The following is a 25,403-nucleotide window of genomic DNA, read 5'->3' on the forward strand; positions in this document are numbered from 1 at the left end:
TTAGCTACAGATTTAAGAAACATTTTATGAAAAATTGAAGTATTAGACATATTTATCGTCAAACTTTTCCTTTTAAAAATTTAACACATCTTTTATTGACACACATTAGAAAAACCGTTCTTCTAATTACGATGCTGGTCAGTTGGTCATAACTCATAAGTCCCCTACAAATTGTAGTCCATTCACATTTTTGTAGAATACATCCAAAATTGGTGACCGAAAGCAACAAAAATATCAAGTAGAGATTATTATGGTATCTTGTACAAAATCATACCTAAGAAAACCTTTCACGAAAACAATGATGCAAGTTGGTATAGGTCGAAAAACAGAAGATAAACACGTGTGAATAGAAAACTATGTTAAAATAGACATCACACTCTATCGATTCTGGATACGTTACTGTTTTACTGTTTCTAGAAAACTTACTGGAATTCAAATGAGAAATCAAATTTGGAAACCAAATTTATAATGCGCTTGACAATTAAATTGACATGCATGCATTTTGTTATAGTGGAGAAATGGAGATTACATTTATTTTGTACATTTGTAGTTTTTGTATTTGTACTAATATAAATGGACCCTCCATTGTCCCTTCACGTTTGTATCTTTGGGAATTAAAGTTTATGCTTTTACAAAATGGAATACTAGTCTTTATAGACTTCTCTTAGGAGGATTTAAAAAAACAGTTAGTCTTGCTGAAAACGGGTCAGAGCAAATAACGGGTAATACCACTCATAAAACGGATAGGGGGACAAGGTGGGGGCATCCTTATGTGCTTCCCTCTCTCCTCTATTTGGGTCATTTGTGAGAATAAATGGTATCCGTCACTTCAAAGTGACGGAAACGTGCCGTCTTCAATGAGATTTTGTGGTAAAAAAGTGGTTAAATGTGATCCAATAGAAAAAGATGAGATTACATGATGGATTTTTTGTGTACGATGATTTACGACGTCGAAAAGACGCTTAATCGGTCTGGTTATATGTATAAACGTCAAGGACTACCGTAAAGGTCTTAGGCCGTGTTATTTTTGGTTTAATTTCAGCTCACACTTTCAGTTCCGCACAGCTTCATTAAGTTCAGCTCAGTTTCGCTCCCTTCCCTTCAGTTGAACTCAATTGAATTCAATTAGTTTCACCCGAAAAAACCGGGCGTAGGCCTAACAGTTAAAACGAACATGAAAAATGCTATTAATGATAGGCCTAAAGTTTAAATCCCCTATTCGGGTTGTAACATATTAGACTTGTATCTCTTTTTAACCCCACGGAAAAAAAATGGTGGTTTTCACCGCGATGAAATTGTAATGTCTACCAAGGGAGCAACTATTGAGAAAAAGAGGAATTGGTATAGTAGTATTACCGAACACTCCATGGTCAAAAATTTCAATCTACATCCAAACGATCAGAAAATAACCTGATCCAAAATTAACCGAAGCAGACCAGAAATGACTAATTTAACCAAAAACTTTAAAAGGCAGGCTTACAAAACCCGATCCTGAGATGTAACAAAAAAAATGACAGGATAATCAATCGTTCACCAAAATGATGGGAACAAGAACCCGATGTGAATAGAATGACTTGTTTGCGAGTCAAAGGTGTGGGTGCATATAGGATCGTCTACTTGAAGGAGTGTAGTGGACCCCAAATCACTTTGGGATGGCTCTGATGTTGTCGTTGTTGTTGCTGTCCTCGTCTACTTGAAGGTGTGTCCGCACAGCAAATGTGAATCCACTTCCGCAGTACACTCTCGATGTCAAGCTCTTGTGTTGGTTAGCGTTCTGAAGAGGCACCAGCTGGGGTAAAGTTTGGTCATTCGTATTCCCTAAGCCTAGTTGACCGTGTTCCCCCCAACCCCATGTCCATATTTCTCCATCGTCTGTAATTGTGAAGAAACTAGAGTATCAATCACGGTGAAGACTGAAGATGCATAGAGTAAATGTGTTTAATGAGGTCGTAATGAGGAAACCTTGCCTGTTACTACAGCCGAGTGTTCAGCTCCAGCTGCGATTTGTACAGCTCGTCTCCCATCAAGACCAGCTACTTCCTGCAACTTCGGATTTTCTGCATTTTCTGAGTCTTGCAGAAAACGAACAGAATTTACTGAAACGAAAAATCTCAGAGGTGTGTAGAAACGAACCAAAGAAACAACGTAGAATACATAATTAGCGTCATCAGAAGATGGCAAATAGCCGGGAATATGGAAAACCCAATATAACAACAACAACATCAGAGCCTTAATCCAAAAATGATTTGGGGTCGGCTGACATGAATCATCCTTTAGAACCGTCCATGGGTGAACGCACACCTCAAAATGCGAAAAAAATAGAAAAGAAAAAGTGAAAATCATAAGGGGAGTGAAACATAATACAAAAGCCAAGTAAACTTATAGGTATAAAAATCGAAGCCAGGAAAACCCAATATAACCTCGTGTAAAATTTTGGTGACGCTGACGGGTTTGGACTAAGTTATATGATATCTGGCTATATGCGCACTAAAATGTTTTCTTAAGTTAATGTCCAGAAGTACTTTCTGCTTTTTCGTCAATAAATGGGATAGCAGAAGCCCATTACTAACAAATTTTACTCGAATTCCATGTGCTCAAGCACTTTCTGCTTTCCTGTTTCCATGTGCTTTTTTCCCTTTGTACTCGAAAAAATGCACCATCTGAGATTGAAACAAAGGGCACCAGCGGAACAGGTACAAGCATTATATCAACAACGTACCGAATGAGTTATGATCAGGAGCTGTGTTTTCAGGTTCACTGAGCGTTCCATGATGTCTGCCTCCAAGCATGGATACTTTCCCTTCACCTGTACAGAGTTTTTTGTGTTGACGTCACAACTCACAAACGTGTTAAATTCAGTAAGAGTAAGAGGGGGAATTAACAGTGACTTCTTTTGTTCACTAACCTGTTAACAAAAGAGCGTGATTCCACCCCAGAGCAGCTTCTTTGAAACTCAAAGATGACGACAGCAGCTCAGGAACATAGATATTCGAATGGCTGCTGAAGCTTCTTCCCCAAGTGTAGAGATTCCCATCAGCTTAAGTTCACATTAATGAAAACACAAGTTTAATCCACTCAACGTTTTGAAGATCGCAAGTTTAATCCCTCCGTCTCAATCATTGGTTTAACTTTTCAGATATCAGTGGGAGGTATTTTTATCAAAGGTAAATAAATGATTAGGACGGGAGGAGTATACATTTACACCCTTTGACTAAAAATCCATATTAACGTGCCATCAACCACCAGTGAGCTACTTACCAGATATTGCAGCACTATGGTCTCCATTAGCGATAACTGTAACCACTTGAGCACTGTCGAATTCTAAACATGGCTGAGGAATACTCACTGATCTTATTTTATTTTTTGAAACGCCTAGCTGACCACGGTTGTTGGATCCAAATCCATATAATTGGTCTCCTGAGTTACCTACATCGCACAATACATCTAGTCACAAACTCACAATATTGAGACATGAATCAGAGACTTAGTACTCCAGTACCGAAAGAGGGGCACAGATACGAATCCCAAAGATAAAAGGTACTCCCTCTACCCCGGTCATTTGTTGTCCTATTACATTTTGGGGTGTCTCAGTGACACGAATTGTCTGTAGATCAGCATTAAGTAATGAAACTACTCCTAGAGTCAAAATGATAAGCGAAACTGGATTAAATTTCACATATTAAATTACCACAGCAGCATATTAAGCTTATAGTTTACCTTTTGTTTGTACCAATGTATGTCGCATGCCACAAGCTACTTGCTCCACATGCTTAGAGCTGAAAAATGAAACCTCCGTTGGGGTACTGCAGGACTGACAATCACCATGACCCAACTGACCAAACGAGCCATCCCCACAAGTGAAGAGGGACCCAGAATCTGAAACAGTTAATTTTGGCACAAATAGAGCAAAACAACAATACTGATTGATATCACATTAGTTATCATCTCATATCAGAAGACTAAATTTTCATGTATAAATGCTACGTAGTACGGAGTATTTACTAGTTACATAATGGTACTCTCTTTATCATTCAAATTGGCAAGCACTTGAACATTAGAACCATCCGTATAAGCACGCTTACTTGGAAGTTGGCAGGTTTAGGAGGGTTCAAAAATAAAAAATATACACGCGTAAGCAAATTGCAAACAAAACCCTCAAAGCTGCAATTCTAATTTAGTTAACATCCGGTGGTTCCTACTTCCTTCAATGTAACATATAAGGAGGTTTGAGGATCTCAAGTGTCCGAGACTCGAACATTCCGACAAGACACTGACAATTCAACAATACATTCTAGCACAAACATGAAACTTTAACACAAAATAGTTGTGTGCGACACTCGACATAATGTTGTGGCCGACAATTGCACTCGAGATAGAGTAACACGGATGGGGATCAAGAGAACAACATGATTGATTAAATGACATCACACACACCCCTTAAAAATCTTACTCTAACTGCACACATCCCAATGCTCAATATACTACACCAAAGAAGTAAACTAACTCATGAATTTCTGAACCTTCAAAAAACATGCCTATACAAAACCAATTAAAGTACATTCACATAACATTCCTACAAGATTGACCAGAACACGAGCAACTAGCCATATACTCTCTCCGTCCGTCCCATTCACTTACTTTCCTTTCATTAAAATATGCCTCACAGAATATAAGGTAAACAAATGACTGAAAAGGGAAATATAACAAAAGTTCAACAACAAACTAACAAACCTGAAACGAAACCAGAGTGATTCCAACCAGCAGAAACCTGACATATATTGAAACTTGAAAGGCAATCCACGAGCTTAGGGTTCAAACAATTCGACACAACCTGTCCATGCCCCAATTGCCCAGATGCTCCTCTTCCCCAAGTTAACACCTTTCCACCTGCCCACCAATCAAAATCATATAATTCACTGTAATTTGACCAAAAAAATCAGTAATTATTGTGTGCAACAGTTTTTTCGTATATAAATGAGTGTTCAACTCACTTCAACCCATCAAATGTCGTACTATACCGCAAGACCGTCTTATTCTATAATCCGTAGATAAAAATATACGAAAAGGTGCAAATTTTGTCAACCAGATGATCGTTTAACCAAACAAATAGAGTCTTGTACTATTAGACGGTCTTATTCTACAATACGTAGATTAAAATACAAGAAAAGTTGGAAACTTTATGAACCTGATGAGCATTTAACCACTCAAATACAGTGGTATATTGTAAGACGGTCTCATTCTATAATCCGTAGATAAAAATATATGAAATTTCAAAACTTCATGAACCTGATGAGTATTTAACCAATCCAATACAGTTTTATACTATAAGACGGTCTTATTCTATAATCCGTAGACTTTATGAACCTGATGAGCATTTAACCAATCAAATACAATCGTATACTATAAGACGGTCATATTCAATAATCTGTAGATAAAAAATATACGAAAAGACGAAAACTTTATGAACCTGAAGTCAAGGCAATGACATGGGCACCACCACAGGAGAGAGTAGAGACTGTGCCATAGTTGGAGAGTGAATTGGTGAGGTTGTGAAGAAGCTGAGGGGTATATTCGTCATTTAGTTTTCCTGTACCTAGTTGTCCTTCAGTTCCTGCTCCCCAACTCCATATTTCTTGATCATTTGTTGCTGTTTCTTGGTGTGAATTTACTTTTGTGTCCTCTAGTTGTTCTTGTTCTTCGTTGTTTTCTGTTTCCTCCATTTACAATGTTTTGATTCTTCAATTCTTCAATTGATGTTTCGGGTTTTGTTTATGGTTTTATTACTCGGTCCGGTTCTATCCAGTATCCACCATGTTGCCTAAAGCTAGAGGTACCAATTGTTGATCCAGCCCATATAACTCGACACGTAATTAATCGGTTTATTTAATTTAACAATGTACTCTCTCGGTCTCTCTGAAATATTTACACTTGTTTTATTTTGTGAAATGAAATAAAGAAAGAGGGGGAATAATATTGTTAAAAGATAGTGTAAACTAGAGAGCATAAAGCATACGTAAAACATAAACGGAAACTAATGACTGAAACACTAAAAAAGCAAAAGTGTAAACGATTGATAAGAATGGAGGGTAATTGACCCGACCTAATATTATCTGGACCGAATGTTTATTGTTGCAAACTGATTATTATCCATGAATAACATGATAGTAGTTGACTCGAAAATAACCGGCACCCAAAATAACCTGGTCCAACCTGAACCCGACCCGAAGCCAAAAACCCAAAATTAACTCGACCCGACCCAAACCCAAACCCAAATCTGGTCGACCCGTTTGATAGGTTTATTTATTTTGTTCATTAACACACTGAAAAGCCCAAACCCTATCATTGGGCTTTGTTTAGAGCCCATTAAAACAAAGTCTTCAGAAAACCATGTAAACAAAAATAAGAGATTAGGCCCATGGGGTAAGACCTAAAAGAACGTACAATGACAATCCTCTTGAACCGCACTCAATTCATCGAATCTTGCTTGTTCTCATGACCTCATGCTGAACAAACAATAAAGCCCATACTCGAATATCTCGCTAAACATATTTTAGAGCATTTTCAATGGTTTGGTTTCGGAACTTACTTATTACCTTAAAACGTTGCAAATTAGTAGCAAAGAGTTTGACCATTGGAGATGCCGAAACTTTCACTCCCAATTTCTCTACTTTTTGGATGTTTTGATGGATAATGAGCAAGCGATTGTGATTAATACTTGTTCCCTACTAAAAACGACAATGGAGCGAAATTTAATTTATGAGATAGTGATGATCTGATGTGGTTATAAGACGATTTTAAGACTTAATCTTCATAGATAGATGGTTTATTGTTGTAATTATGTTACTAGTATTTTACTATAATTATAATTATAATTATAAATTGTGCATATTGATAATTTGTATGTATTACGTAATTTTTTTTCCTTAGGGTATTCATCCGCTTAATAAGATGTCAGATAATACAAAAATGTTTGCGTAAACTAAGTTAATCTCATACAACTTTAACGCAAAATCAATATTCATAGGCGGAGGGCTAGCAGGGGTGGTAGAACTAATAAGGTTATTTTCTATTTCGTTTTCATCTATATGATATTCATATAAATCGTCTTACATAAGACTAATTTGGCATAAAATGATACCATATCCAGTTATCCACTTCCTCTAGAATAAAACGTCAAATTAAACTTTTGTCTTACATGTCACAATCTAACATAATCCGACAAGAACATCAAGTCGACTGTACACTATCCTACTTAACTCACTTATCCTAGCTGTCATCTACGTGGGACCCACCAACAAATCGAAACCTACCACGTGTCCACAAGCAGCCATTAATCAGGCCGTCCACGTACGGCATGTCGGAAAGTTACGTTGTCTCTATTAAATACATCACGTAATCCAAAGTGAGCGTAGATCAAGGCCCCAATGTGGGAGTGGGACCCGCATGTTATACGTGGCATCAAATCAACAGCTTTAGTGAATCAAGTGGCGTGGCTCGTACAGTCGTACTTAGTGACGGAGCCAGGATTTAAATTCAGCAACATCAGAAATTATTAACGAGGTCATCAAACAAAAATGTTATAATAGTTTAAAAAATTGGTAAATTTTAACTTAAAGTTTCGAAAGTTTCACCTCGTAGGCGGGGGTGTGCATTGCTAGCCCCCTTGGTGCTCCACCACTTCCGCGTACACGATATGTCGTTGCTACTTGCTAGCACCGGAGCCATCATTTAGAGGTAGCATTTAAGGCGAATATTTTGAGGAAGGACGATAATAGTATATGAGTCATAAAAAAACCGAATATTTAAGTTAAAAGTCTTAAAATTTTCATTTTTTAGCGAAGACGATCGCCTTTAAAAGCCGTGGTGGAAACTCCGCGACTAATAGCCGTTAATTGGGGGCCACCAGGAGGGCAAGGATATGCACAACAATTAGTCTTGCTGAAGACGGGTTGAAACAAGTGACGGGTAATGTCACTCACAAAATGGATAGGGGGGACAAGGTGGGGCACCCCTATGTGCTTCCCTCTCTCCTCTATTTGGGTCATTTGTGAAAGGAAATGGTATCCGTCACTCCAAAGTGACGGATACGTGCCGTCATCAATGAGATTTTGTATATGCACAAATGTATGGTGAGATGGGCCCATGACGGTCTTTGTTGGCAAAGTGACGTCATATGTTTGTGTAGTGGTGTGTCCCCACGTGGGGTTTGATGCCACGTGCGGGCCGTGTGTTTGTGTCGGAGATGGAACTACTCATGATTCACGACCCTTTGTTGCTATTGCTAAATGGATGTACTACTCTTATCGCAATTTATTCAACAAGGATCCTCTCCATTTCTTTTCTCTCCATTTCCTCTCACAAACTCATTTAATAATATTATCTCATCTATACTCTATTAACCCTTTATTTTTATGCATAAATCGTGAACCGTTCGATATTGACGAGATACAATCTTGACCGTTGATAGGTAATGGCCTCTCCATTTCTTTTTAGGAAATGGAGAGAATTTTGGCTCCAATTTATTCTAGATTAAATTTTAGCCGTAATTAGCAAGTGGTATTAGAGTCGATTTAATTTAAGAGTTTAATGATCCGAAGGATTTAGATGGTTTAATTTTTTCCGCAACACTGGATTTACATAATTATATGGAGCTCATTTCCTCTCCATTTCCTCAAAAGAAATGGAGAGGCAAGTACCTATTAATGGCCCGGATCGTATCTTGATGTTATCTAACGGTTCCAAATTTACGCATAAAAATAAAGGAAAATGAAGGTGAGAGAAGAAATTATTATTTAAGGGGATTGTGAGAGGAAATGGAGAGAAAGGAAATGGAGAGGATCCATTTCCAATTATATGAATATTACTCCGTACTATGTGTTAGCGATAATCAAGCCCCATGCCAACGGCTCTTCACCCAGCAAAAGAGGCAACAATCTTCATTGCCTATTATGAGAAAACTAGCTGTTAGAATATAGCTGTTAGGATTTTCCTTCCTTATTTTGCATTATCCTTTGTATAAATAGGTTTACCATATTCACTGTATAATCACAAGTTTTATGTTTATCAATTATATTGAATACATTATTTCCATATCAAATATAATTATCAATTATATCAAACTTAATATGGTATCAGGAAACTAGGTTATTCATTTTCCTACATCCTGTCGCTATCAAACGTTTTCCATCATGACTCAAGACACCATTATCGATCCCAATGCTACTCCACAAACTCCTCAATTCACTTATGTACAAGTCGAAAATCCGGGTGCTAATATCACTCAAACTATTTTTAATGGTAATAACTATGATGATTGGTCTAGGGCCTTTCATCTTGCGTTAACGGCAAAAGGAAAAGAAGGTTTCATCGATGGCACAATCAAGAAACCGCTTACTGGTAATATCGATTCATGGCGGTCACAAAATGCTCTTGTGACGGCCTGGATCTTTAACTCTATTGATCCGACATTAAGGAAATCTATCTCGCGTCGATCCGAAGCTACCCAGGTATGGAATGACATTCGTTCTCGTTTTTATCAACTTAATGATGCTCGCCTCTATCGTCTTCAAGCCGATCTTATGGCTTGTAAACAAGGTTCTAACGAATCTTTAATGACCTATTATGGTCGCCTTATTAAACTTTGGGATGATTTATTAGATGCGGATCCCTTACCTTCATGCCCATGTAATCCATGTACTTGTACATGGGTTTCAATAATTGATGAACGTAGGGAAAGACAACGGCTACGGGAATTTCTCATGGGTTTAGATGATAAGTATGACAATGCCCGTTCCCAACTTCTTGCCATGTCTCCTTTACCTACTCTTAATGTTATCTATAATCGTCTTTTACAAGAGGAAAACATGAAAGCTTTCACCATCTCCAATGTTACTGTCCCACCAGAATCCATGGCCTATGCGGCTCGGGTTCAGCATAACCAACGAAAACAAGGGGGAGGGAATCAAAACAGGGGCTCGGACTCTAGGGGTTCTAGACAACCTGACCCTTCTGACCCTCGACCTTGGTGCATTGCCTGTCTTCGCCATGGTCACTTTTACAAAAGTTGCTTCCGCTACACTGGTAAATGGCCCGAATACTGGGGTGATAGGCCGAGAGATCGTATTCACATCAATGAAACCGACATGAGTCGCACCGTGATCCCCGACGTTGAGGGACGAGCTCGGCACGAAAATTGAAGAAAGGAGGTACTTGCTTCCTCGTCCAATCGAATACGGGGCGCGTTTAATATGCTTCGCGTGTCCTTCTACTACGGCTTGTAATTCTGGGCAACTCGACAAGCTTGATCTCAACAATCTTTCTCCGTCGGCAATCAAAGATATCCAGGACTGTTGCACTCTCGAAAAGGCGCCGAACCTCCTGAACATTTGAATGGTAATTTTTATTTTGATTTAAATTGGATTATTGATACCGGGGCAACCCATCACATGTCGGGCTATCGAAATGGTTTCATAAATCTACATACTATCCCACCTTTGTCCGTGGGGTTACCCAATGGCGATTTAACGATCGCATCTCACATGGGTGATGTTCCCTTATCTTCTTCCCTTATTTTACGTAATGTATACTATGCGGATAAATTGAATTGTAATCTTATTTCCGTTTCAAAATTATTAGCCGATGAATCCATTATCATTCAATTTTCCCATGATATATGTTTAATACAGGACCGTTCCTCGAAGATGACGATTGGAGTTGGTGAGCAAGTGAATGGATTATACTATTTGACGGGTGTCCGGAATGAATCTCTTCGAGTCAATACCATAGGTACACCGCAACCACATGAGATTTGGCATCAGAGGTTGGGGCATCCCTCTTCTTCCGTTTTGAACTTCTTACCTATTTTCAATAATTGTGCTAAAACTGTTTTTTCTAGCACTACGTGTGATATTTGTTTAAAAGCGAAACAAACTCGTTCTACTTTTAATTTAAGTTTGAATAATGCGGACAATATTTTTGATTTAATTCATTGTGACCTATGGGGTCATTATTCTACCAATGCTTCATGTGGCTCCAAATATTTTCTAACTATCGTCGATGATTTTTCTCGATCAACTTGGGTCTTTCTTTTAAAACGGAAAAGTGATACTCAACAAACTCTGTTACATTTCTTTTCCATGGTTGAAAGGCAATTTAACAAGAAAATTAAAGTTTTACGTAGCGACAATGGTACCGAATTTACAAGTTTAGCCCCTTTTTTCTTTGACAACGGCATTCTTTTTCAAACCTCCCAAGTCGATACTCCACAACAAAACGGTCGGGTCGAACGAAAACACCGTCACATTCTTAATGTGGCGCGTGCTCTTTTATTTCAAGCCTCTTTACCTATCTCGTTTTGGGGGGAATGCATTTTAACCGCGGTCTATCTCATTAACCGTACTCCAACCACCAAACACAAAGGAAAATCTCCATACGAAATGTTATATAATAAACCACCACCTATGACCCATCTCCGAGTTTTTGGTTGTCTTTGCTACGCACGAAACATTAATCGATCAAAAGACAAATTTGCTCCACGTAGTACCAAATGCATTTTTGTGGGCTACCCTTTTGGGAAGAAGGGTTGGAGAGTATATGACATTGAAACTAAAACATTCTTTTCATCAAGAGACGTTGTCTTTATGGAACAAGAATTTCCTTTTCAAACCATTCCGAGTTCGAATAATATACCGCCTATTACCAACACCATTGACGCACCTTTTGACTCTCCTCTCATAACCCATCACCCAAGTTCGAATACTATACCCGCCGCATCTACCTCACCACACTCTACACCCGAACCCGTAGCAACAACCGAACAAACCGAACCCGCACCAACAACCACACCACCTCCGTCATCCCCTTCACCAGCAACCAAACCCACCACCGAACCTACACCTACTCCTCCTACACCTGAGCCATCCGAGTCTCCTTCGCCTACCGCATCTGTTCCTCACACCGATAACAACACCTCCCCTAGTAATTCACCACCTCCCACTGATTTAGGAAAAGGTCATCGCACCAAATTTCCTAATTCCCGACTCAAGGAATACCATCAGCCACCTCGCCACCCGTCAACTCACATGCTCACGGCTCCATCATCATCTTCCGCGACACGGTATCCTCTTTCTCATTACATTTCTTATGATAAGTTCTCCACTAAACACAAAAGTTTTCTAGCGGCCATGACCAAACACCATGAGCCTAGCAACTTTCGTGACGCTATGCAGGTACCTCAATGGAGAGACGCTATGAAATTAGAAGTAGATGCTCTTGAACGCAATCATACTTGGACTCTCGAAGATCTCCCACCAAACAAGAAAGCTATTGGCTCTAAATGGGTCTATCGTATTAAATACAACGCTGATGGCACCATTGAGCGCTACAAAGCTCGTCTTGTAGTCATGGGTAATCGTCAAGTTGAAGGGGTTGATTTCAATGAAACTTTCGCTCCCACAGCAAAAATGGTTACCGTCCGTACATTATTAGCAATTGCCGCCGCAAAAGGATGGGCTCTCCATCAAATGGATGTCCACAACGCTTTTCTACACGGTGATCTCGATGAAGAAGTTTACATGAAACCCCCTCCCGGGTTTTCCGATGATACAAAGGGCAAAGTATGTCGTCTTCACAAATCCTTATACGGTCTTAAACAAGCACCTCGTTGCTGGTATGCCAAACTCGCTTCCGCTCTCAAAAAGTATGGTTTTACTCAATGTCCATATGATCATTCTCTTTTCTCCATCACTAAAGACAATCATGACCTACATGTGCTCATATACGTTGACGATTTGGTAATATGTGGTAACAACTCTACTACTATCACACAATTCAAGACCTATTTAAGTAAGTGTTTCCACATGAAAGACTTGGGTCCTCTTAAGTATTTTTTGGGTCTAGAAATTGCTCGAAGTAAAGAAGGGATTTTTATATCACAACGGAAATACGTATTGGACATCCTAGACGAAACCGGGCTTCTTGGGTCCAAACCTGCTTTAATCCCAATGGAACCTAATCACCGCCTTAGCCTCTCTACCTCCGAACCTCTCACTGATCAGCAACCCTATCGCCGGTTGGTAGGACGGCTTGTCTACCTTCTTACCACCCGCCCTGAGCTCACATATGCTGTTCATATCTTGGCACAATTTATGCAAAGCCCTCGCCTTGATCATTGGAATGCAGCTCTACAAGTGGTCCGTTATTTGAAAAATAAACCCGGTCAAGGATTGTTATATTCACAAGATAATGTCTTAACTCTCTATGGATATTGTGATGCGGATTATGCAAGTTGTCCCCTTAGTCGACGATCCCTCTCAGCGTATGTTATGTTCCTTGGTAATGCTCCGATCACATGGAAAACTAAGAAGCAAACAACGGTATCAAAATCCTCAGCCGAGTCCGAATATCGAGCTATATCCTACTCGGTTTCCGAACTCAAATGGCTAAAGGGCCTTCTCAATTTTTTGCGCATTCCTCACCATCAACCCATCGATCTCTTATGCGATAACCAATCCGCTCTCTACATTGCTCAAAACCCGGTATTTCATGAACGCACGAAACATATTGAAGTTGATTGTCATTTTATTCGGGATGAAATTCTCAACGGCACCATTAAACCAAGCTATGTTCATACCAAGAATCAACTGGCCGATATACTTACTAAGGCGCTTGGTCGTATTCCATTTACCGAGTTACTCTCCAAGTTGGGCGTCTCAAGTCTCCACGCGCCAACTTGAGGGGGGATGTTAGCGATAATCAAGCCCCATGCCAACGGCTCTTCACCCAGCAAAAGAGGCAACAATCTTCATTGCCTATTATGAGAAAACTAGCTGTTAGAATATAGCTGTTAGGATTTTCCTTCCTTATTTTGCATTATCCTTTGTATAAATAGGTTTACCATATTCACTGTATAATCACAAGTTTTATGTTTATCAATTATATTGAATACATTATTTCCATATCAAATATAATTATCAATTATATCAAACTTAATACTATGCAACTTCGTTAGTGCTTTATCAGAGTAACGGTCTTATAGTTTGAAAAATTTATTATTGAGATTTTTGTTCATGTGAAATCCGTCAATTTTTGTCTTAGTATAAGTAGGAATGAGTGATTTTTTATACATTAATAGAGTTTTGATTGTTTATTTTTTATCTATTTTTTCGCTGCAATTTCTTTTAGTTCGTGATTAGTTTTATCAATTTTACTTATATTATTATCTACGTGAATTCCATAAGAGATACGGGTATCATAGAGAATGATCAATTTCACACAAATACTGTCTTCCAACTACATGTTGATTGTTGTCTATATAGCTTAGATCTCTCTCAGAGCCATGCTAAGTGATGGTCGTGTTGTTGTTATGTGTCTGAAATGAGATTAGCATACCATCCACAATGAACAAAATAATACCTATATTTTCTACATGTAAATATGTTATTATATGGTTATATTCACCAATGATGAGTTCAATCCTTTGAGAGCATAATGAACATAATCTTAAAATAATGGTTAAGGTCCAATTAATAGATTATACCTTCTCCCTCAAAAAAAAAAAAAAAAATAGATTATACCTTCATAAATTAAATGTTTATTGAGCTTGAAGAGTCAATAATACAAAGGCCTACATATACCAAGTGTTCAAATTCCAATTGTGAGATTTTGGAAGGTTTCCATGATTTAAACTCATTGCCTCTTAGTCACACAAAATTTGATACCATGTAAGAAAAAACTAGTGATCTATGTAAAACTCATGCGAAGGCAACAAATTGAAATTAAATATTATACTCCAATAGATGTAAGGTCCTGTTATTTATGACTTAATTTCAGCCTATTTTAGTTCAGCTTAGCTTAATTTCAGCTCTATTCAGTTTTAGTTCAGTTCAGCTTTATTCAGATCAATTCATATCATCTCTTCGTAAATTAACTCTTACTTTAACTTCATTCAGTTTAGGTCAGATTCATTCGGTTCAACTCAACACATCTCCATTAAGTTTAGATCAGTTCATTTCAGCTTAAAAAACAAGGTCTGAGTGAGAATAAGGTCATGTTCTTTTGGACTTAAAGTCACTTAATTTAACACTACAAGAAAACACGAAAAAGGCGACAGACATACTACAGTCGCCAAATTGGCGACAGGGAAAAAAAAACGGGCGACCACTATCCGTCGCCAATTTGGCGACTATAACTTTTTATCCAAAATCCGTATGAAATCCACAGGCGACGAAATATTATCCAATTTGGCGACCGAAATCAGTCGCCAAATTGGCGACCATTACCCGTCGCCATTTTGGCGACCAAAAACGGTCGCCAAAAGCCTGTTTCTTTTTTTTTGACAGATTCTTCTCCCCCGTCCCTCATTCATTCTATCTATCAACAAAACAAAAAAAAAAATCGCCAAGAGTTCCGACGCCACCACCAACTACAACGACCACCGGACGCCACCACTCGCCGCCGCCATCCGCACACTACATCCCTACCGACCCTTTGTTTATAATAAAGGTTTGTTTTCGACTCAAATCGATTTAATTACTTCAATCCTTCATATTTTGTTTAAGTTGTGATCCTTATTTAGTATCTAGTTGTAATTTATACATTAGTGATGCTTATTATTGTATGTAGTTGTAATTTAATTAGCATTTTTGTTAATTAATTTGAGTTAGGGTTAGAAATTGGGGTTTTTGTTAAATTAGTAATGTGATTTGATTAGGGGATTGTATAAGGTAGTATAGTTTTATGAAGGTAGAAATTGGGGTTTTTGTTAAATTAGTAATGTGATTTGATTAGTGATGCTTAGTTTTAGTTAAATTAGTAATATTGAAGTAGTATTGTTGAAGGTAGTATAGTTTTATGAAGGTAGTATAATGTTAGGATTGTATAAATTTGCCTTATAATTAACCAAATTAAGTTAGAATGATTTAATTAGCATTTTTGTTAATTAATTTGAGTTAGGGTTAGAAATTAGCATTTTTGACAACTTGTATAATTAACCAAATTAATTAAGTTAGAATAATTTAATTACCCGTGGCTTTGTTAATTAATTAGCATTTTTCTTGAATACAATGAGCATGATGTATAAATTTGCTAAATTAGTAATGTCATTTGATTAGGGGATTGTATAAATTTGCCTTATAATTTTGACAACTTGTTTAATATATAATGACCTAGTACTCGTTCAAGAATTACTCATTAGGAGCAATTCTTGAATAGTCCCCATTTTGGGATCGTCTTTGTACGCTTCAAGTCACTTAGGTAGTAAACACATAGTTGTGATTTTATTAATGAGAAAAGAATTTGGTTGCAAATTTCTCCAATGTTCTCTGAATACATATGTGGAATATGTATCTTTTCCACATTGTGTATTTGGAGAACTAAGGGAATTGTCTTAAATTTTTTTCTCATTAATAATTCACAAATGTGTGTTTGCTAGTGACTTGAAACGTACATTGATGGGTTTAGGTTGGAGTGATAAGGACCCAATTGAAATCTTGAAATTAGCATAAAATGGAGGATGAGATAACCATTGCTTTTTTTGTTGAAATTAAATATTATTATTTAAAATGGTTAGTTTGCTATATATTGCTTATAGATTAAAATGAAGAGATCTGAACGTAGCTGGATGTACGAAGAAAGAGTAGATAAGAAGAAACGTCCTATCGCTAGATTTGTAAAGGAGTTCGTGGATTTATTGAATTTGCTAGATGTCAAGATTCATATGATTTGGAACAACATAAACTTAGGTGTCCTTGTACTAAATGTAAAAACTTAAAATATTTATTTGACATTGAAGTAGAAGAGCATCTTGTTACAAATGGTTTTTTTCCAAACTACTACAATTGGATCTCCCATGGAGAAAAATATTATCCCGAAGAGCCTCAAATCCAACAAAATGAGAACCCATATAGAGAAATGGTACTTGATGCCTTTCGGTCTAATGATTTCATTAATGACGACCGTGTACCAATGATTGATGAAGAACAACCAAACCCAAGAGCAAAAGCCTTTTTTGACATGCTAAGTGCTTCCGAAAAACCTTATATGAGGGGAGTAGAATGACATTGTTACAAGTTGCATCCAGGATAGTTTCTTTAAAATGTGAGTATAATATGCCATTTAAAGCCGTTGATAGTATTGCTACGTTGGTTGAGGATGTTATACCCGATAATAATGTTATGACCCGAAATTTCTATAATACCAAGAAAGTGGTCAAAGGTCTTCAACTTCCACATGAAAAGATTGATGCATGTCCTAAAGGATGTATGCTTTTTGGAAAGATGATGCTTTGCTTGACAAATGTAAGAAATGTCAAAGTGATAGATATGAGACAAGTGAAGGAAATATTGTTTTGAAGGGGAAGAAGGGTAATAAAAGGAGTGGAAAGAGAAAGAAACCAATATCATAAAACACATTAATTTATTTTCCATTAGCTCCTAGACTTCAAAGAATGTATGCCACGAAAAATCTTGCCAACCAAATGAGATGGCACAAAGAAAATCCTCGTACACCAGGAAAGATGTGTCATCCGAGTGACGGGGAGGAGTGGAAGCGTTTTGATAGGTTATATCCCGATTTTGCCGAGGAACCTCGCAATGTGAGACTTGGCTTGTGTACGGATGGGTTTGACCCTTTTGGTCAGTTTGGTAGAAACTACTCGTGTTGGCCCGTAATGACCACGCCGTACAACTTACCTCCTTGGCTTTGTCTGAAAAGACAATTTATTTTCCTCTCTTTACTTATTCCCGGTCCTGATAACCCAAAAAACCATCCGGATGTTTATTTACAACCGTTGGTGGAGGAACCAAGTATTTGTGGGAAGTTGGTGTAGAAACATTTGATGTGTCGAAGAAGCAAAATTTCCAACTAAGAGCTTCATTGTTATGGACTATCAATGATTTTCCCGCATATGGTATGCTATCAGGATGGGCAACCGCTGGGCGAAAGGCATGTCCTTATTGCATGGATAGGAGTAAAGCATTTTATCTTCCTAATTCCAAAAAATTAGTTGGTTTGATTGTCATAGATGTTTCTTACCGGATGGACATATTCATAGAGAGAACAAGAAATCTTTCTTAAAAGGTAAGGAGGTGCGTGACAATGCTCCGGTTCGACTCCAAGGGGATGAGATATGGGAGGTCAGTACGTGATTTGCCAACAACCAATATGGATCAAGAAGAGTTTAAAGAGTTGAAAAAGAAAAAAAATGGTTGGTTTAAAAGAAGTATTTTTTGGGAGCTTCCTTACTGGAAAACAATGTTGATCAGACACAATTTGGATGTGATGCACATAGAGAAGAACTTCTTTGAGTTACTTATTCATACGATTATGGATGTAAAAGGAAAGACACGTGATGATATTAATTCAAGAATAGAATTGAAGAAATTTTGTGATCGTCCTAAACTTCATATTCGTAAGGATGGGGCTAAACCAAAAGCCATATTTACTCTTGACAAAGCTCAAAGAAAGGTATTGTGCGATTGGATAGGAAACTTGAAGTTTCCCCGATGGATATGCATCCGATTTGAGCCGTTGTGTTGATTTGAAGGAACTGAAGTTGAAAGGGTTAAAAAGTCATGATTGTCATGTTTTCATGGAGCGCTTATTACCCGTGGCTTTTAAAAATTTACTCCCGACTACGCTTTGGAATGCGATTCTGAGAAATAAGTCAATTTTTTAGAGATTTATGTTCCTCCACGATATCAGTTGAGGACATGAGTCGTTTAGAAGACCAAATACCAGAAATTTTGTGTAAACTTGAGATGATATTTCCGCCTTCTTTTTTCAATTCGATGGAGCATCTACCTATCCATTTGCCATATGAAGCTAAAGTTGGTGGACCCGTCCAATATAGGTGGATGTATCCTTTCGAAAGGTTTCTTAATCATGTGAAGAAAAAAATTGGTAATAAAGCTCGTGTGGAAGGTTCTATATGCAATGCCTACCTAACGGAAGAGATTGCCAATTTTTGCTCTCTTTATTTTGAAAAACATATTGAGACCAAAGCAAAATACTTGAATATTGATGAAGCGGATGAACTAGACACAAGTATACCCAAGTGTTTCCAAATGCAGGATGAAATAGGGTGTTCATCAGTTGGGGGAACAAGATTTCTGGATGACAAGGAGTATAACCGTGCCCACCTTTATGTGCTATCTAATTGTGAGGTTTTGGAGCCATATGAAGCTCAATTTGTGACAGATTTCATTAAAGATCACCCTAATGTGAACAGAGAGGATGTTTGGCATAAGCATGAGGATCAATTTCCAGCCTGGTTTCGGAAGCATGTATGTAAGCTAAATATTCAAGATGATGTGATAAGAAGCTTGGCTTTAGGTCCTTCTCGAAAGGTTGTGACGTGGAATCGATATTCAATTAATGGGTTTAAGTTTCAAACATTTGACTATGGCAAAAGTAAGGCTAAATGCAACTACGGCGTTAATATTTCTTCTCTTGATGGCAATGATTATTATGGCATATTAGAGGATATCTTTGAGTTGTGCTACAATGGCCGGGATAGGAGTTATAAAACCGTCTTATTCAAGATTCAATGGAGGGATAATTCCGTAGCTAGAACGAGAGTCCATGATCGTTACAAACTCGTGGAAGTGAATCATACTCGAACCTACTCTCAATATGACCCATTTATACTTGCACAACAAGCTCATCAAGTTTATTTTGCATCTCTTCCGAGCACAAGCAATGATAGACAACAAAAGCAATGGTGGGCCGTTTTTAAAACAAAGGCACGATCAGAAGTTGATACATCTTTTTTCCAAGAAGAGGTTGTATCAGAAACAGTTTTGTCCCCAGTTGATCATGATGAAATTATTTATGCAAATGAGATAGAAGCGGAGGAGGAGTTAGAAGAGGAAGAAGAAGAGAATGATAAGGAGAGGGATGGGATAGAAGAGGGGGAAGAAGAAGAAGAAGAGGAGGAGGAAGAGGAAGAAGAAGAAGAAGAAGAAGAAGAAGATGAGGATGATGATGATGATGATGAGTAAGAGAAGGTATTAAAAGTATACATATCAAAATTTGGAAACAATTATTAGCGTTTTATTTTGTCTTTTATACTTGTTTATTAGGTTTTATTTTTTTGTATCTTATAATAATTATCTTGTAATATTTGCTAACACTTTTTATTCAATTGTAGTACACATGGCTCCCGGAGGAAGTAGGCGCGGGAGGCTATAGTGAGGGAGGTAGTAGCTCCCGAGAGCAGGAGGAGGACGTTGACCGTTCTACTACGGAGGTGAGTGAGGAGGAGGAGGAGGTTGCTATACCCCGACATACTGACAACAGGATGATCCTTGATCCGAATGGTCTTTGGTAATTTTTTATTCATTCTATTTTGTAATTTTTTTATTTAGTAATAAATGACTTTTTTTAGACATATGTTAATTATACATTATTTTTTTTTCCTATATAATTATGTTTTTAACATGTTTGATTTCAGGTTTAGAAGTCAAACAGTTGTTCGTGGTGTGACTAATAGCACCCAAGAGAACATGACACACGGCGTTACTTGTTGGAGTAACGCTAGTGATGAAGATAAGGAGATGTGGTTCAACAACTTCCGGGTATCTATTTATAAAATATATATTATTAAATATAATTTATTTATTCTTTTTACCTTATTATTAATTTGTTTCTCATCTATGTGTTTACTTTTTGTAGCGTGTGTTCTATTGGCCAACCAACCTTGAGCGCCTAGTTTGGCAAAGGTATAATGACATTGGCAAGAAGAGGCTAAGGGACAACATGTATAAGGTGTCTAAGAGGAAGAAGGCGCCATCTTTCATGAAAGGTATTTAGTTTCTTTTAATACCCGTAATTAGTTAAAATTCATTACATATTTTGAAAATATATTAATTAATAATTGTTATTTTATTGATTACAGTTCGTCATATGAGGAATATACCAAGTTAACGGAACAGTCCCGAGTTCAAGGAAGCATCGGCCCGGAACAAGATCAACATGAAAGGAGGAGATAAGGATGCGGAAGTTGAGCCTACTCATTATGGAGGGTCTCAATCTTTTCATGATCGTGTGGTATTAGATGTAAGTTATTTGTCTTAGCTTTTAATTTAATAGTCTTCTAATTTAATTAGTCTCATTAATTATCATGTTTGAATAACAATTTCCTTGTTTTTTTTCCGGAAGACCAAGAAGAATAAGGGTAAGGTACCCACGATTGTTGATCTCTTTGTTGACACTCACGCAAAGAAGACAAGCAAGGGCAAGTTGATCTTCGCGAAGGAAAAAGATCAACAGTTATATGTAAGTGTCAAAAAATAAAAATTTCTTAGCTTTTTAAAGTATATGTTTTATCAATTTTTAGATAAGTAACCTCTAACCATTAATGTTTTATCAATTTTTTAGGAACAATTCCTTGTCCGTAGGAAGAACAACCCGGAAATTGATGACAATGAGCTATGGTTTGATCTTGTTGAGGGGTTCCAAAGAGGAGATGTGTATGGAGCCGGGTCGGCAAAGGAGATTTTCTACCCTACTCCAAGAAGAAGAGGGTCAATTTCCTCCCAACAACAACCTTATACCCCAAGTGTCGTGAGTGTGCTCCAAGCTCAATTAGCCGCCAGGGAGAGGCAGGATGCCGAGAGGGAGAGGCGGGATGCCGAGAGAGATGCTGAAATTCGGAGGATGAAGGAGGAAATGGAACGGATGAACTCCTTCTTCGCCAATTGCAACACTGGGTGGCGCCCGCAACCAAAGGATCCTAGAGATCCTAATCATGGAGGTGGTAGTGGAGCGGGAGCAAGTTTCCCTGTTTCGTAGTTATGTAGTAGAACTCGTAGTTATTCCCGGATAATGTTAGATGACCAAACTCGTAGAACTCGTAGTTGTGTGTATGGAACTTGATTTTCTTTATGAAGTTTGGTTGTGTTGGCTTCCCATGTGTTCTCTGCTGGAAGTGTTGGTTTATTTGCAGGTTTTACGTATTTGGCTAGGTCAAAAACGATTTTTAGGCAAAAAAACATGTAATTTTGGCGACGGACACTGGGCATTTGGCGACGGCATTCCGTCGCTAAGTCTCTGATCATGAATTAATTTTAGACGTTGGCGACGGAAAACAGTGCCATTGGCGACGGATATCAGTCGCCAAAATGGCGACCAAGTTCTGTCGCCAAAATGGCGACCATTACCCGTCGCCATTTTGGAGGATATGGAGATGACGTGTTTTTTTAAAAGGCGACAAATAGCAGTCGCTAAATTGGCGACTAATGACAGTCGCCAATTTTGGCGACGAATTTCGGTCGCCCGCTTTAAAAAAATTCAGTCGCCAAAATTGGCGACGAACGCCTGTCGCCAAAAGCGACCAAACCCAGCTACGAAGTGCGGGCGACGGGTCTTAGTCGCTTTATTCTAAATGGCGACTGTTCTCAGTCGCCTTATATGGTCGCCAATTACCTTATTTGTTGTAGTGTAAGTTCATTTCAGATCCTATAAGTTCAGTTCAGTTCAGATCCTGTAAGTTCAGTTCAGATCCTATAAGTTAAGTTCAGTTCAGATCATGTAAGTTCAGTTCAGATCTTATAATTTTAGTTCAGTTCAGATCCTATCAGGGGCGGACCCAGGATTTAATGTATGGGGTAGCCAAAAAAAAAAAAAAATACTCTATATATGCATGTAAAAGGATTCGATCCAGGGGCAATTGGTGGAAAATCAAAGCCTTTGTCATTGGACCAGAAGATGTTTATTGTACATTTAATGGAATAATATCTACTTATCTACTGTTCAGCAATAATTAGGGTAGCAAAAATCCCTCTTGTAAACCATTTTTTTTACGTTTGGGGTAGCGGACGCCACCCCTTGCTACTAGGTGGGTCCGCCCCTGGATCCTATAAGTTTAGTTCAGTCCAATTCAGATCCTATACGTCACTTAATTTAAATTCACTTCAGATCCTATAACTTCAGTTCAATTCAGTTTAGATCCTATAAATTCAGTTTTGGTCCAAAAGAACAAGACCTAACTCTTATTTCAGATCTATTCAATTTAGCTCAATTTCATTCAATTCAGTTCAGTTTAACTCAACTTCATTTCATCCCCTTCAATTGAGCACCAACTACCAAAAAAAACAATAGGGAGCCAAAAACATGAAAAGGCTTACAAGCACTATTCATTTCACCCCCTTCAATTGAGCACCAACTACCAAAAAAAACAATAGGGAGCCTAAAACATGAAAAAACCTTACAAGTACTATATTTTCAGCAATAAGTCTTGCTTGTGACGGGTCGGATCTTGCGACGGGTATTTTATGAGTGGAAATGGGTAGAGGAGACAAGGTGGGCACTCACCCCATGTGCCCCTTCTCTCACCCCCTATGGGTTTTTTGTGAGACAATATGGTACCCGTCTCTTATTTGTGACGGATACCCTCCGTCTCTTATTTTCAGAAGTAGAAATATTCGAAAAACATTAAACGGTAGAAATCAATCAAGTCTGCATGTTTGGTACTAATAAAGTAGACGAAATGACATAAAGTGGGATTAGACCACTCGTGCTAATTGCGGTAGTAGTTGCAAATTTGAGGAGCCTCAAAAGTACCCATAGCCTCTCCTAAAATAATTTAATTATTTCACAAAATCTCATTGAATACGGCGATATCCGTCACAAGCTGAAGACGGATACAATTTTCTCTCACAAAATATCCATGAGAAGCAAGTAGGGAAGCACATGGGATGCCCCCAGCCCCACCTTGTCCCCTCTCCCTTTTGTGAGAGGTCTTCAGCTTGTGACGGGATTAGACCGTCACAAGCAAGACGCTTTGTAATTATTTAAAGTACCAAGCTAAGAGCCTACAACATATGTGTTGCCTAGAGGTGCTCAACATGGCGGGCCAATCCGACCCGGCCCAACCCAGCCCGATCTCGGGGACCGACTTTCAGCAGCCCGGCCAACCCGTGTGCCAACTCAGCACAGCCCGTTCCTTCCCTTGAGTCGGGCCAGTGTCGCATTTTCCTTGGCCCAGCCCGATCCAAACACTAAAAAATTAAAAATATACGTGGCCCGGCCCCCCTGGCCCGCTACTATGTGGGCTGGGCTCCGGCTAAACAAAACCAACCCCTGGCCCGACCCGGCCCGATCCCTCACCTGTGCCGTGCTAGTGCTGCCAACCCTTAGCCCGGCCCGGCCCGGCCCAGCCTAGTGAGCACCTCTAGTGTTGCATAATCATTTTCATCTTTACTAGCTATATATACATAAGACCATCCCTAAGCAGTCGTGACCTTGTTGGGTCACCTTAATGACACCTTAGATTAGGATTAAGGGGATGATTTTGGTGACCTTGAACTACTCAGGGTCAATTGGTAACCTTCAGTTGAGTTGGTGGCTTTGTTGGTGACCCGGTAGGTGGCACTCTCTCCTTGACTGAAAACTGGAAAATAATTGGGTTGGTGACCAAGGTCATGACCTTCTGCTTGAGAGGGTGAAAGGGGTCGAAATAATTAAGATGTGATTAAGAAGGAAAATATTGGTGACCCGATTAACTCGATCTTCTGCTTGAGAATGGTCCAAGAGAAATTCTTATTTAAAATAGACATGTATATGCATTTATCTTAAACAAATCAAATAAAATAGACATATCTACATTTAACTTAAACGAACCAAATAAAATAAATAAAACATAAACAAGATACATTAAGATTAACAAATAACTTATGGCCACGTCTTGTTCCTTTTCTTTCGTTTTAGCTGTTTTCCCTTATTTTCGTTTTAGTTTTTTCTTTTTCTGTTTCTCTAGCTTTATTTCGTTTTGGGTTTAATCCCGCTTCGTGTAACAAAAAAAAAAGATTAACAAATAACTAATCTCATCTATGCAACTGAGTACTACTTAATTGGTTTAATCTTAAAGCGGATAGGTCTCCTCAAACGTCAGGGAAAAAATAAGTTACAAATAAAATCCATTTTTTGTCTAGTTTTCATAAGTTTGTTCAAAATTTAATTAGTGTCTAAATATAAGCCTTTGTTTTTAGACTTAACTTTTTAAAATTGAACATATCTAATTTTAAATTTTTTGAACTATGCCTCTATTGGATAAAACTAAATGAAAATGTATCTTATACCTGAAAAGACATTTGAAAATTGAAAAATTAACTTAAACCTGAAAAGGTAACTAATAGGTAAAATTAGGAATTGATAAGATAACTAATTATATAAAAAAAATGTTTGGCACACTATGCTCTGTTTGACATGCATTTTCAGGTACTTGTTTTGATGAAAGTAGTTTTTTTTCAAAAATTTCATGGAGCTTGTTCATTAGAGTGTTTGACAAGTAGCTTATTTGCCCAAAAGAGTTATCTGAAATCTAAAAAACTATCTAGGATAGTTTTTTAGATTTCATGTACCTGTTTTAATTTTACTTACCCTTTTTGCCCCTCAATTATTTTGGA

General features: G+C 38.0%; 3 protein-coding genes across 7 annotated transcripts; 2 read left to right on the plus strand and 1 right to left on the minus strand.

Moving 5' to 3' along the window:
• Nucleotides 1-1,322: 1,322 nt before the first annotated feature.
• On the minus strand, nucleotides 1,323-5,942 carry LOC141598689 (ultraviolet-B receptor UVR8). 5 transcript variants are annotated; one of them, XM_074418422.1, is made up of 8 exons: nucleotides 5,468-5,942; nucleotides 4,732-4,887; nucleotides 3,718-3,876; nucleotides 3,259-3,426; nucleotides 2,906-3,037; nucleotides 2,720-2,806; nucleotides 1,968-2,066; nucleotides 1,323-1,872 (listed from the first exon to the last, which is right to left on the minus strand). In XM_074418422.1, the coding sequence occupies exons 1-8, from the start codon at nucleotides 5,718-5,720 to the stop codon at nucleotides 1,643-1,645; spliced, it is 1,284 nt and encodes a 427-aa protein (XP_074274523.1). In that variant the 5' UTR covers nucleotides 5,721-5,942; the 3' UTR covers nucleotides 1,323-1,642. The 5 variants fall into 5 exon arrangements, with proteins under 5 accessions (XP_074274523.1, XP_074274522.1, XP_074274521.1 ...); XM_074418421.1 differs by having other exon boundaries at nucleotides 1,968-2,072; nucleotides 5,468-5,766; XM_074418420.1 differs by having other exon boundaries at nucleotides 1,968-2,096; nucleotides 5,468-5,766.
• A 14,240-nt stretch (nucleotides 5,943-20,182) lies between these two features.
• Nucleotides 20,183-20,922, plus strand: LOC141599999 (uncharacterized). The gene is made up of 4 exons (XM_074420149.1): nucleotides 20,183-20,322; nucleotides 20,450-20,573; nucleotides 20,671-20,800; nucleotides 20,894-20,922. Exons 1-4 carry the CDS (start codon nucleotides 20,297-20,299, stop codon nucleotides 20,920-20,922), a joined length of 309 nt encoding a protein of 102 aa, XP_074276250.1. The 5' UTR covers nucleotides 20,183-20,296.
• A 48-nt stretch (nucleotides 20,923-20,970) lies between these two features.
• Nucleotides 20,971-21,942, plus strand: LOC141600004 (uncharacterized). The gene is made up of 3 exons (XM_074420151.1): nucleotides 20,971-21,054; nucleotides 21,157-21,273; nucleotides 21,376-21,942. The coding sequence occupies exons 1-3, from the start codon at nucleotides 20,971-20,973 to the stop codon at nucleotides 21,787-21,789; spliced, it is 615 nt and encodes a 204-aa protein (XP_074276252.1). The 3' UTR covers nucleotides 21,790-21,942.
• The last annotated feature ends 3,461 nt before the right edge of the window (nucleotides 21,943-25,403 follow it).

This window comes from Silene latifolia, chromosome 9 (genome assembly GCF_048544455.1).
Source record: "Silene latifolia isolate original U9 population chromosome 9, ASM4854445v1, whole genome shotgun sequence".
NCBI lineage: Eukaryota > Viridiplantae > Streptophyta > Magnoliopsida > Caryophyllales > Caryophyllaceae > Silene > Silene latifolia.